This window comes from Drosophila biarmipes, chromosome 3R, assembly GCF_025231255.1.
Source record: "Drosophila biarmipes strain raj3 chromosome 3R, RU_DBia_V1.1, whole genome shotgun sequence".
Lineage (NCBI taxonomy): Eukaryota > Metazoa > Arthropoda > Insecta > Diptera > Drosophilidae > Drosophila > Drosophila biarmipes.
The window spans coordinates 29,757,843-29,770,191 of NC_066616.1; the positions used below are offsets into that span (position 1 = coordinate 29,757,843).

The window sequence follows — 12,349 nt, forward strand, 5'->3', positions numbered from 1 at the left end:
ACGAGAACTGTGCGCACGCCAAGCGGCCACGGGCCATTAGGGGTATTTGCCGCTGCTCCGGGGAATATTCAAATTGTATGGCGTCACTGGTAGTGGTGGTTACAGCACCACAATGCCAACAGCATAGAGCGTTACTAGATCCCCAGCAGAAATGGCTAAGTACCAAAGTCTATGAGAAGATAAAAAAGAAATATAGAACACATATCATACAAAATTATTATAATATATTGAAAAACCTGGGATTTGAAACTTAAAAAGTACTAAAATATAGACTTTGGTTGATTATTAATTTGTATTTTTTCAGTTACTAATAGCAAAAATATAAGGGCAAAACGTGTACCTAATTTATAGATAGTCAAGTTAAACCCCATAGCATTAATATTTCTCATTGCAATCTATGTTAATATTTATAGTCAAATTAAATAACAAATATTTAACTCAGAATTATTTAATAAAATTTTTAAAAAAATTGTACCTAAATTAAGACTTGTACCTTGTACCTACATAGACCTATGCCATCACTGATCCCTGGCAGCCAGCCGACCTGCCAGTCTGTCTGACCATTCCTGGGGGTGGGGTTCGAGCCACCCCTGAAAGATGAGAAACCACCGAAAACAGGAGTCGAGGCAATGACCTCTCACGGCCTACAAGTCTGGGCCACCTGGGAGCTTGGGAGGCGCGGAATGAGTGTCAGTAGAGCGATTGCGTGCCCAGTTAATTACGACAAAATGTTGACAACAGCTGGCCCACGGGAAAGAGGACTTCGCCCTCCCAACAGGATCTCAACTCCTTGAAATTCATGTTATTTATTATACGAAAAATACTCGATTGTTTCTCAAATAAATTAATAAATTAATATACATATTAAATCGTAGTTGTAAATGTAGGTTGTATATAATCCGTTACTTGGTGTTAGTTACAAATTTCACATAGCTTTAATTTGCTTTTCAATTTATTGGTTTTGTTTGATTTTTTATACAAAAATGTTTACTCGCCTAAGGTTAATTGTGTTAATTAGACTACAGATTTCATAAAACATTTTGTGCAACAAAAAGGCATTGCAATTAACTTTCAGTTGCCCGTTTTACATAAATACAAAATTAACATATCTTGGTGTAAATATATATAAATATAAATCTATCAATTTGATCAATTCGTTGAAACAATTCGCAGTGAAATACAAATGAAGAACATCCCTATGCTGGTTAATAAATCATCTTGTAACAATTTCATTTTTACACACAAATAAAAGGCGATTGTTTGAACAATTTTAGTTACTGTTGTTTTTTGTTTTCCTTTCTAAGACTCACACTCCTAGTGACGATTGCCATCGACAGTTGATAGGGTATTGGTTAGTAGAGAATTCTTACAACTAGGCTACCTATACAAATAGGTCGATTACATAATACTAGTAGTTGACGTGTTGCTTTAAATGGGCAGAGCAAGTTTCTATGTTCGAATTTTGATTATTCTTGCATTTTGTGCGTGACACTTAAAACGATTCTCGAATTCTTTGAATTTGCATCTCGTTGCCAAGCGTAAAATGTGGCATAAAAAAGTAAAAAATAATATCTATAATATTGAATAACAGATTGCTTTGGATAAAAAGCGCAGCACGGTAAATGCGAGAAAAGCAATTGTTCAGCTAGCTGATAATCATCAATTTGCACTCGAATGCTTAAAGCTCATTAACTAAATCATCTTACATAACATCGAATTAATTAACATAATTGAGTGCATGGATAACATAATTTCAAATCAGTGAGTTTGAGAGGACGCAAAATACAGCCGCAACGCAGGCGAGCGGATTCATCAATAAATACGTAAAATGAAATCATTGTAACTAGGTAAAATTCGCAAGGCATTACAACACAGTGTTAACTTGAAAGTGGAAAGCGGATGGGAAAGCGTTAGAGAGTAGGGCTCGATTAGCAGAGCAGCAGAAAATAAATAGTTAAATACACTGATAGTTAGACTAAGCTGGAAACTGAAATAAATTACAATAACTAATATAGGAGGAAACGTGTTTCGCAATACTATTCGTTTGCATTAGAACTCTCTGCATCTTTTCGGGCCTGGCTTGGCCCTCGGCCCGATTGGTGGGGAGGGGAATGGGTGCAGAAGGTGCCGGGAGTCGCAGGAAAGGGACAAGTATTATTTGAAGCGGCGCTGGGGCAAGGTCGGACTGTCGGGCGGCGTGTCACCGCCCGCTCCACCGCCGCCACCAACGACGATCTGCTGCAGCGAGTGCTTCTTGGTCACGCTCTTGAAGGGAGCTCCCAGTTTTCGGGGGCCACGCGGCGAGGCGGAGGTCATTCCGGTGGCTGCCTCCATGGCAGCAGTGGATCCAGCGGAAGCCGATGGTGCTAGGCCTATTATGGGACCGGAGTCGATCGAAGCTTGAACCCAACCTGAAAAGGGTAATGCAATCTTAGTATTTGTCTACTGATCCCCAATTCTAATTGCTCACCTTTCACGGAAGCACGATTGTGATCGAGCAAAGCCGAAGCTAGAGGTGCTGCCGAACTGCTGGCATTGGATTCCCTTAGAGTGCTTAACGTGGACAGCGGCATGGGATTGTAGATGCGGCTGGCGAAGTCCTCAAAGGTGGTACTCTCCTTGTACCGCGAGGATACGCTATCCAACGACCTGTTGCGCTCCTCGTAGCTGCGGGTGAGAAAGGAATACTCATCAGTATCATAAAAATATATTCTTATTTCAGTTAAACTTACAATTGTTGGTAGAGCGGCAAGGCGGCGCGCTTCGTCCGACTGGCATTAATGGCAGTGGCGCGGATCAGGGTGGCCAAGCAGGCGCCGCTTACCACACTCTCGTTGGCCAATGGTCCAAACCATGGAACCTCCGGCTTTCGGTTGACTGTCACCCGGAACAAACCATTCCTCAGCGGGTAAACCACAATCAGCACATCGCAAAACTCAGTGGGCAGAATGTCCCGCCTGTAATCCCGATGGTGTTCGCTCCACACAATATGGACTTCGTCGTTGCCAAGATGGCGCGTCTTCAGCAGCATGGCCTCCGAGGAATCCGACGGCATTCTGGTGGCCACATGGTAAACCACCTCAAGAAAGGGTGTGGCGTAATACGGTGCTGTTGCTCCGCATCCTTGTCGGGGCAATCCCCCCAGGAAACCGTTGTGCGTCTCCAGATCGATCTCCCAACCCAAAGCGGAAACGAACATCTCGTAGGTACTGCTACCACTCGTATTCCTCAGGATGCTTCCCTTATCCTCCTGACCAGCGGCCACATAAATCACCGCCATCTTATGGGTTTCCCGGCATTTCTGGAGATCCACGTTTCGCAACTCTCGCATAAGTTTCTCGCTCCGCTGCAGCAAGTGCGTCCTGGACCGTCGCTCCCAACCAGCCAGACCCAAATGTGAGAAGAGCAGTCGGCAATACTGGAACGGCATCTCGGTGCGGGTGGGCAGAGAGTCAAAGGAGGGCGTAGCGGAGTGCAGGGACCGCTGATCCGGCTGCTGCAGCGAGGAATTGGAGCTGGCGTGTCGCAAAGCCGGGGATGGAGCAAGCGTCGAGTGCGTTACGAATTCCTGCTCCAGAAGGCGTTGATTCAGGATTACCGAAATGGCCTGCGCCTCCTGATTTCCGCTCAGAGGACTGCTGCTTGGAGCATTAAGCTGGCTTACAGTGGGAGGCACGCACTCTGGACTGGTATGACCAATGTAGGCCAACATATCGTCCAGTTGATCCAGATCAGGGGCCATATCCTTGGCCAGCGGCAGCACTCCCGCCGGACGATGACGCAAAGTGTGTCGTGGTGCCTGCAACTCATGCGCCACCATGGAGGACACCATGGAATCCAGCGGTTGGGTGTGATGAATCTTTGGTGTGGTTTTCGCAGGAGCCTCCTCCGCCTTCCGCGGTTCCGAATACAGGATGGAGGCATCCCAGCAGGCTTTGCCATTGAGATCCCGCATTAGGACCCTTACTTGTTTCTCTGCTGTGACCAAACCGGCTGTTATGCCTCCACCAGGGAGTTTCAGCGTGGGCAGCTCAATGAAACTGGCCACCAGACCAGAGTTTAGCATGAACAGCTGCATATTCTGGGCATTCACAACAGAAGGAAGTTCCACAGAGTCGCGTCTCGTCTCCACCTGGCCACCATAGGCAGCATTACCTATGTCATCCTGCTCCTCGACCATGGAACTCAAGCGAGATGCTCCGATCCCCATGGGAAAGTGGCCGACGTGGGTGACCAGATGCATGGACACCGCCTTGGCACACAACTTGATGGCTGTGATGCATTTCTGAATGGTCTCGGATGTTTGATACGTAGCTTCCGGAAGGCGTCCATCTCCTTGCAGATCGTCGTGGGTAATGTGCATATCGAAGTCATCGTCGGCTGTCAGTTTCACCCTCTCATGGCGAGGAGCTCCCGAGGCAACTTGTAGGAGTACTCTGAGCACCTGGAGCACCAGAGTATCGCCTTGTTCGTTGAAAGGCGTCAGCATTATTGAGGCGGGAATAGCCATGCAAAATTCACCCAAGCACAGCATCAGCGATGTAAGAACCACCTTGTCCGAATCCTTGGGCTTGGTTACGTTCTGGATTTCTAAAGCCTTGCAGATGGCTGTGATGATAAGCTGCGGAACCCTTTCAATGGCGGCCAGTTGACGTCCACGCTCGGCGCACAACTTTAATGAATCCACAGCAACCATGGCTATGGTGTGATGCTTAAACTGCAGCGCCTGGAGTAGTACTTGAAGCACCTCCTTGATGCGCGGATTGTAGACTTGCGTCTCCTTGGGATGCACATCTTTGTGGTGCGGCACCGCCTGCTGAAAAAGGTTTCCCCTTCCGGACGTTGAAGACACTGGCAAGGGATGAGAAAGACGCATTAGCAACCACTGGCCTAGTTGGGAAAGGGCAATGCACCGCGCCTTTGCTGAAGGTTCCCGCCTGGCGCATCTGAGCACAATGTTCAGGATGTGATCCTGCAAATCCGGACACTCCATGAGCTCAAACTTCTGTGGCGTAGGCTGCAGAACAGGGCGTGGCAGCAAGGAGGCCGGATAGCTAAGCAGCGATCCCAGGAGAGCCGCCACCTCGGCTCTTGGAGTGCTCCTAGAAACCTCCAAGGAAGTCAGCAATATAGCACTCGCATGCACCAAGTCCAGCAGCAGCAAAGTGTGTCCTGGCAATAGCAAGCTCAGCAGCCTGGGTCCTTCTAAATGTTTGAGAATTGCATAAATCAAGTCCCGATCCTCGCCAGTCAGCAGCTGATGAAGAGCATGATAAAACAAGGGCAACTGCTGCATGCCCACCGCTCCGTGAATCGCAAGGGAGCAGAGCAGTTGAAGGGCCCATAATTTACCCTTCTTGAAGGATCGATCCAGCGAAAGAGATCCATAACACCAGGGCGCCACAATTCCAATAGGTGGCACCAAAGTCGGCATCGGTGGAGTGCTCTGATTATCCGACGATATTCCTTGGTTCTGCTTGATCTTTATAAGATTTTGCGTCATCTCCAGCAAATGCATGAACACCTGAGCATGCAGATCCGCTTTTGGAATACGATTAACGTCTCCCAAGGCACCGAGCATGCGCTTCCACATGATGGAGGTGGAATCGGGATGCCAACCCTCCGCTGAGCCACCTAGGATAATGCAGCGACGTCCAGAAACACTTCCAGAGTTGCTGCCGCTTCCGTAGCTCCCAGAATTGGCATCGTCCAAACTGGCATCTATCTGCAGTTGGGCATCTTTTATGGATCCTCCTTCAATTCCGCTGCTGGCTGTTGGAGAGGGACTTCTTGAGCCCGCTCCACTTTCGTTGTCACCTTCCTGGTAGCTGTCCGTCTCCTCTGCATCACCCTTCCTCGCCAGAGAGTCAAGCGACATAGCTCTCCTCAGATCCTGTGGGTTGGGTCGATTCTCTACCGTCTGCGGTGGTTGGAGCACCTTTGGTTTGGGAGTGGCAGCACGACGGCGTCGTATCCTGGAGCTCCTAGCTGCTGAAGCCAAACTGCCCTCGCTGTAGCTCCTGCTCAGCATGGGAGTCAAGGGAACTGGCCGTGTGCTGTTGCCTCCTTGGGATTGCGAGTGCTGGTGGTGAGGTCGTGGATGACTTGCAAGTGGCATCTGCGACGAGGTCTCCTCGGAGCGACTGCTGCCCGACTCCGCTATGGATTCCCGCTGCCTGCTTTGGCTAATGGCAGCAGAAGCAGCACTGCCTCCATTGGCAGCGCTACTTGATCCCGATCCCTGCCAGACGCTGCCGATTCGACGACGCTTCTCCGCCCGACTCTCCGCCACTCGATCCAGGGGGAGATCCAGCAAGTTTATGCAATAGGTGTACCGTGAAAAGACACGAGTCAATGTTTGAATGGTCTTGTTCCATTCAACGATGAGCTCCTCGCGATGCGTCAAGGATTGCAGAACATTCAGGAATTTCTCCCACAACTGCACGTTGACGGGCACTTTGGTGTGCGCTCGTATCCATGTGACAATCAAAGTCTGGAATATAGCCGACCCTAAGATGCCGCCCAAAGTGGCACTCTTGGGGGTACCACTTTGCAATGTATGGTGGTTCTGGTGCAGCACGACTGATGTAACCTGCAGCAGCACCATCAGCAGTTGCTCCCAGGTGCGCGAGTCCATCTCCGTGTTCATCACCATGGTGCGGTACACATTCAGCACCTTCTTGCAGATCTCAGTCTGCTCTTCTAGCGGACTGGAGCGATAAGTTCGCGAGCGGGTGGGGAAGCAGATGTTCAGATTGGCGGTGTTTACCAGGAACACATTTGCCGCGTTGGTCACAAACACCTAGAAGATTAAGAAATATTAGAGGAGATAATTCGAACTCAACATATGTTAACTTACCTGTAATACATTTTGCCGTCCAGCCCTGACCGCCAATTGATCCTTGGAGCCCGCTATGGCTCCCACATACGATGGCGTGCGTAGTCGCTGACTCCTAGGAGTTCCACCCGCCGTCGACGGAGGCGGGGGATCGTCATTGGGCTCTAGCAGGAAGGGCGGAGGAGTCTCGCCCGTCATCCAATCGCGGTACACAGCAATGGCCGTGCGAATTGCTTCTATTTGCGGCTTGGAGGTGAAGTTCAGCAGAAATGCCTGACGATACACCTCGTGCACAAAGTTGATGTTCTCTCGACTGACGTAGAACACATCCCGGACGATGCGTGCCTGCTGATAGCTCTGCAGACGCACACGGTCCACGTCCTCGATGTGCAGGGTGCAATCCAAGCGATGGCTCAACAAACGCTCGTGGGTGAAACGTGATACCCAGTTGATGAGAACGACCACACAAGAAGCCATCACCTCCTCCTTCTTGTTGATGGATCGCATGACGGGCAGATCCAGGCGGGGATTGTAGATGGAGCAGCTCGTATCGAAGTTTGGCGAAAAGACGGGCAGGAATACGTCCATGAAACGCTGCAGCAGGAAGGCAAATGCCCGGTGATCCTTCTGGGCGCGATTATCCCGCCACCGTAAACAGGCCGCCGTGTCCACCATGCTGTTTAGCAGAACCTCCAGCCCATCCCGAGGATCTGGTGGCGCTGACTTTTCGCTGGATGAAGGGGGCAGTAGGGCCACTACCTCGGAACTCTGCACGGGATGGGAGAATGCATTGTCGTGAAAAACGGAGGCCATGCCCCCATCCGCCTTCATGTTCGGATGGGTAAGAAAGTCCGAGGCACTGAACTCCGTATCCGGTCCGGTGACACCTTTTTGGGGCACAATAAGACCAGGGATGAGATCCGCGTACATGGCGTGCACATAGCCTGGGGCATTCTCGCCCAGCGTCTGGTACCACAGCAGGAAGTATCTGGAAAGTGAATAAATTACTTAGTAATGGAGCTGGAAAGGGGTTTGAAGTTCACTCACCTGACACCTTCCCGTCTCAGCTTGGGCGAGTTGCCCAGGTGGAGTAGCTTGGCCATGATGCGACTCAGGGAGTGGCATTGCCACCGGCGAGCCAACAGCTCCGGCAGAAGGCACAGGATCTTCTCCAGCAGCCATAGTGAACCGTCCAGCTCCTCGCGATGCGCCTTGTGAACTGTTTTAAACAAGAAAGTACGACTTTTATAAGTAAAGGAAATACTATATCCTATAAGGGATTCCTTCTTGCTCTAGGGATGCATTCCAAATGTCTGGACAAGCACAAGATGCGTAGAGAGAGAAGTGCATGTGGTGCAGTTCGTAGAGATTTCAAGCGAAAGGAGAAAGACCATGGGACGTGGACACATGAGGTTATGGTAAACAGAGTTCAGAAGCAAAGTCGCGGGGAGGAGGCGGATGCAAATCAATGGTCGATTCAAGATGTCAATAAGGAACCACATAAACTTACCAATGTGAAACGGAAGTTCTGCCAGTTAGGGGATTTACAAAAATAGAGAGAGAAAAGGGGGTAAAATAGAAATAGATCAGGAGTTCAATTTAGAATATCTCGTTTGTTTTCATATAACTAGCTCTACAACGAAACGGGCCAAAGCATAAAGATTAAAAAAAGCCAAACAAGGCAAAGATTTAAGGTCGTCGCTGTTGATTTTTTTAATTGGTGGCATTAAAGTCTCAAAAGATACGAGCAAATTAACCAAAAATTAAATGGGTCAAAAACAAAAGGTAATCCACGAGGTAACGAAGCTGGAATACTCTTCTTTTACAACTTTGATTTTAAACTGTTATAGTGCTCTTTTACATATTTCATTTTAAGTTTTATTTAGAGAACACACAACCTTTTCGATTGACAAACAAAATGGCAAAGAAAACATTAATAGTACCTGGGCAGGGGTCTAAAAACCCCTACTTTCGGCTCATAATAAATATTCAAAACTCATTATTCTTACCTTTTTGCTTTAGATTTGCCTCGGCTTGAATAAAGGTGTCGTAGAGAATAAAGTAGACATGGCTGTAGTTGGTCTCGAACAGTGATTTCGACTCTTCTAGCTCCACATTATCTGAAAAGTATATAAAAACAGGTCAACATAAGGGGTTAGTATTATCTATCAATATTAGTGCATTCGTACACTGAAAATAATAGAGGAATAGAACACAAAGTCGCATTGTAAATAAATTCACCTGATATTTTTTGTAATTAGGTATCATAGATAAGAGACTAATTAAACGGAAATATTACCGAAATGTAGGCCCAGTTATTGCTCTGTGAATCAGTGATAAGAAAATGGCGCCAGGGGGCAACAGCCAAGATAGTGACGCAACGTCGCATGGAGCACCTGTGCATGTCGCCAGTGATAAGGCTGCAAATCCAATCCAGGCAGACGATGTCTGCCAGCCTATCTATATCTGTGTGGAAAACGCACGCATGACGATATCCAATAACAACAAACGAAACTGGGGGCCAGAAGCTATTAAAAGTCGAGTTACGAAAAAACACGTTATGATGGGTGCCCAGCGATTTGTGATGAATCAGTGGGGCTGGGGGATGGGCCACCGGGCTACTGGGCAAGGGGTCTAGGGGGTGGGGTTCAATGCCATTGCCGGCTTGCTGTCATCAGCAAAACACACTGCAAAACAGAAGAAAGCTAAACAAAGAGATAAAAGCAGGGTAAGAAACCTTTGAAACCGGTTCCAGCAGAAGGCCGAAGCGAAGATGTCTATCATTGCACAGAAAACAAAGCCACACAGTTTTCTATATTATTTCAAGAGATCTTGAGTTGTACTCAAATATTCTAGTTTCCTTGTTTCAAAGAGCTTTCAAATTATGGTTTAACATAATATGATATGATATGGTATGACATGCTATTCTAAGATATGATATGATATAGTATGGTATGATAATATGATATGATATATTATGATGAGATATTTTGATATGTTATAAAAGGATATTAAGATATGATATAGGGATTCTGTTTTGAGAAATACCTTAAATATATTTTCTTGGAAATGGAAAACGTTTCTTGGAGTGCCTTTGCTGATGAACTGGCTAAGAAACAACAATTGGGAACGCAGCCATTGGGAAGAATGTCTAATGCGTGTAATTTGCCAAGGGACAATGGCAGCTGAGAGCAGCAACATCAGCAGTGCACCGGAGGGCGTCGAGTCAGGTGTGTTTGTAATTTTTTATATCGAGAGGCACCTGTTGGAAATCGCTCGCCGAGGTGACACAAAAAGAAAGCCACTGAAAGAGGTGGCGAAGGTGGGGAGATGGCTTATATCGGCGGCTCGTACTCGAAACCCGTACTTGCTGTACATTGCTGGCTTGTAAAGGTCAAACTGCCTAAAGCGAACCATGACACAAGTTCGTATGATAAGAGGAAATTTATAAAAATTAAAAATAAATTGGTAGTTAAAAAAAGTGTGTTAAGAAATCTGAATACCCATTTCATTCCATGATTATTGGCAAGACCATAAAAATAAAATGTATTATTTTTTTTGACAGCCTCATAGCTGTGAGTTCCTACTACCATTTTTGCAAACAAAAATATAGTATGTAAGCAATAAACTTAATATAGTAAGTGAATAATTTCTTTGGGAACTGACTCATTTAGAATTTATTAAGCTGAGCCTAGTCATCCTTTGGGGAATAATAAGTTTATCAATAAAAAGGAAACAAATTAAATGTTGTTTTTGAAAAACGCAAGCAAAAAAGCGTGAGTAAGAGATTGGGCTTCAAACGAAGTGTCGTGAAGTAAAAGTTCGTCTTAGGGAAGGGGCACTGTGGCTCTACGTGTTTGCTGCTTTATCACTTAACGTGTTTCACACATTTTCGCTTGCCACATAGCGGAGCATGTGTAGATGTTTTTCTGTAATCTTTTTTCCGTTTTTGCATAAATTAAGGTTTTTGCTGGAGGAATTGGGACCTATGTGGGGCTCTATCGTCCTTGTGGAGGTTCTTTCGCGCCCGACAGGAAATGGCCAACATTGTGGATCCACTGGATGGCCTTTGTGGTTGTTATGCGAACTGTGGGCAGAACGTCATTGGGAGCGAGCCACCGTGGAGCAAAAATGGTGCGAACGACGCCCACCAGACCAAAAAACATATAAATGTGTGTATAAAAAACAGCCAACCAGTTTCATTGTTATTGCTATGAATGCTAATAAAATATGAAATAATTAACAGTCGGCAGAACCGCCAACGCGGGGCCTTGGCTTCAAGGGGCGAAGTAAATGTAAGGGGTCAGAAAGTAGGGATTTTTGAAAATAATTATTTTTGTTGGAATAGGGGTTTTAGAATTTTTGAAAACATTTTCAGATAAAACATATTTTGTCATAGCACTATATCAACCAAAATTAACACCATTATAACTGGGATATTTAAGAACTTGCAATTCTTTAAAACAACTAAAAATATATGAAAACCAAGAAAACCTTTATAATCTCGGCATAACTTAGGAACCCCATTTTTTTTTCTTTTATAGGTATATCTTGAATAGAGTAGTGTCTTTCCCCGAATTCCCCTGTAAACCCTTACTCTTTCCTAGAAAACTTGAAAACTAGACCGTAGATAAGACCTGAACATATGTTTCTGGCCAAATAGCTTTCAGATGGCGTAAAAAGTTGGGATTTTTTCGGGGCACACAGTGAGAAAGCTATCCTCTTGAACTCACCCAGTATCATGCGTAGGTGCCGCAACCTGGAGGCGGAATCCTTCTTGCAGTCCTGCAACTTGGCCGTGGACTTCTTCACGTCGGCGTGCGACTTTTTTGTAAACATTTTGCACCTTGAGTTCTCTGCCCCGCGCACCAACACCAACACACATCACACACACACACACACGCACACGCACACACAGGCACAGGTGCAGGCGGTATACACTTTCTATTCGCTGATTTTTTCTGATTTTCTGACTTTTCCTTCCACCGATTTGTATTTTCTCTGCCCGATTGTGTGCCTTAGATTTTCGCTGGCTCTTTTCAGCTATTTATTTATACGCGCACGCCAGCGGAAAAAAATCACTTTTTGTCCAGCGGAGCGCCCGGAGAAATTATTTAGCAATGGCAATAGCAAAAGGCAAAGGCAAAAGCAAAAACAACACGCCCGCTCTTCGCCCGCTGACGTTGCTCGTGGAGTGGCGGGGCGGCGCGGGGTGGCGCTGGCTTCTCTCGCTTTTCGCTGCTGTTTTCCGCACTTTCCCGACCCCTTTGCACCGCGATTTATTCACGGGCACACTCGGCAACGCGCTTTTGCACTTGCAGTCCAACGGCTGGCGATCCACAGCGCATTTTTCCAGCTTTAAACGTTTATGTTTTCTTTTCCATTTGCGTCGCGTCTCCAGTTCCGCTCAGGTTCCGTTCACCACTGTGGTTCCGGCTCGCCGCAGTGCTGGCTGGTTCGCAGTGGAACCGGTTCCGGTGGGCAGTGAACCGCTCGAACTGCACCTGTTCG

General features: G+C 46.8%; 1 protein-coding gene across 2 annotated transcripts; it reads right to left on the reverse strand.

Moving 5' to 3' along the window:
• Positions 1-790: 790 nt before the first annotated feature.
• On the reverse strand, positions 791-12,251 carry LOC108025299 (probable Rho GTPase-activating protein CG5521). 2 transcript variants are annotated; one of them, XM_017095690.3, is made up of 8 exons: positions 11,572-12,251; positions 8,848-8,958; positions 8,349-8,366; positions 7,886-8,057; positions 6,860-7,826; positions 2,733-6,802; positions 2,471-2,667; positions 791-2,411 (listed from the first exon to the last, which is right to left on the reverse strand). In XM_017095690.3, exons 1-8 carry the CDS (start codon positions 11,675-11,677, stop codon positions 2,155-2,157), a joined length of 5,898 nt encoding a protein of 1,965 aa, XP_016951179.1. In that variant the 5' UTR covers positions 11,678-12,251; the 3' UTR covers positions 791-2,154. The 2 variants fall into 2 exon arrangements, with proteins under 2 accessions (XP_016951179.1, XP_016951180.1); XM_017095691.3 differs by lacking the exon at positions 8,349-8,366.
• Positions 12,252-12,349: the final 98 nt, after the last annotated feature.

Coding starts and splice junctions, on each gene's coding strand:
- LOC108025299 (XM_017095690.3), bottom strand. CDS start 11,677: ATGTTTACAAAAAAGTCGCACGCCGACGTGAAGAAGTCCACGGCCAAG. Junction 7,827..7,885: donor CTGAGACGGGAAGGTGTCAG/GTGAGTGAACTT, acceptor TTCACTTTCCAG/ATACTTCCTGCTGTGGTACC. Junction 6,803..6,859: donor GACGGCAAAATGTATTACAG/GTAAGTTAACAT, acceptor TTAATCTTCTAG/GTGTTTGTGACCAACGCGGC.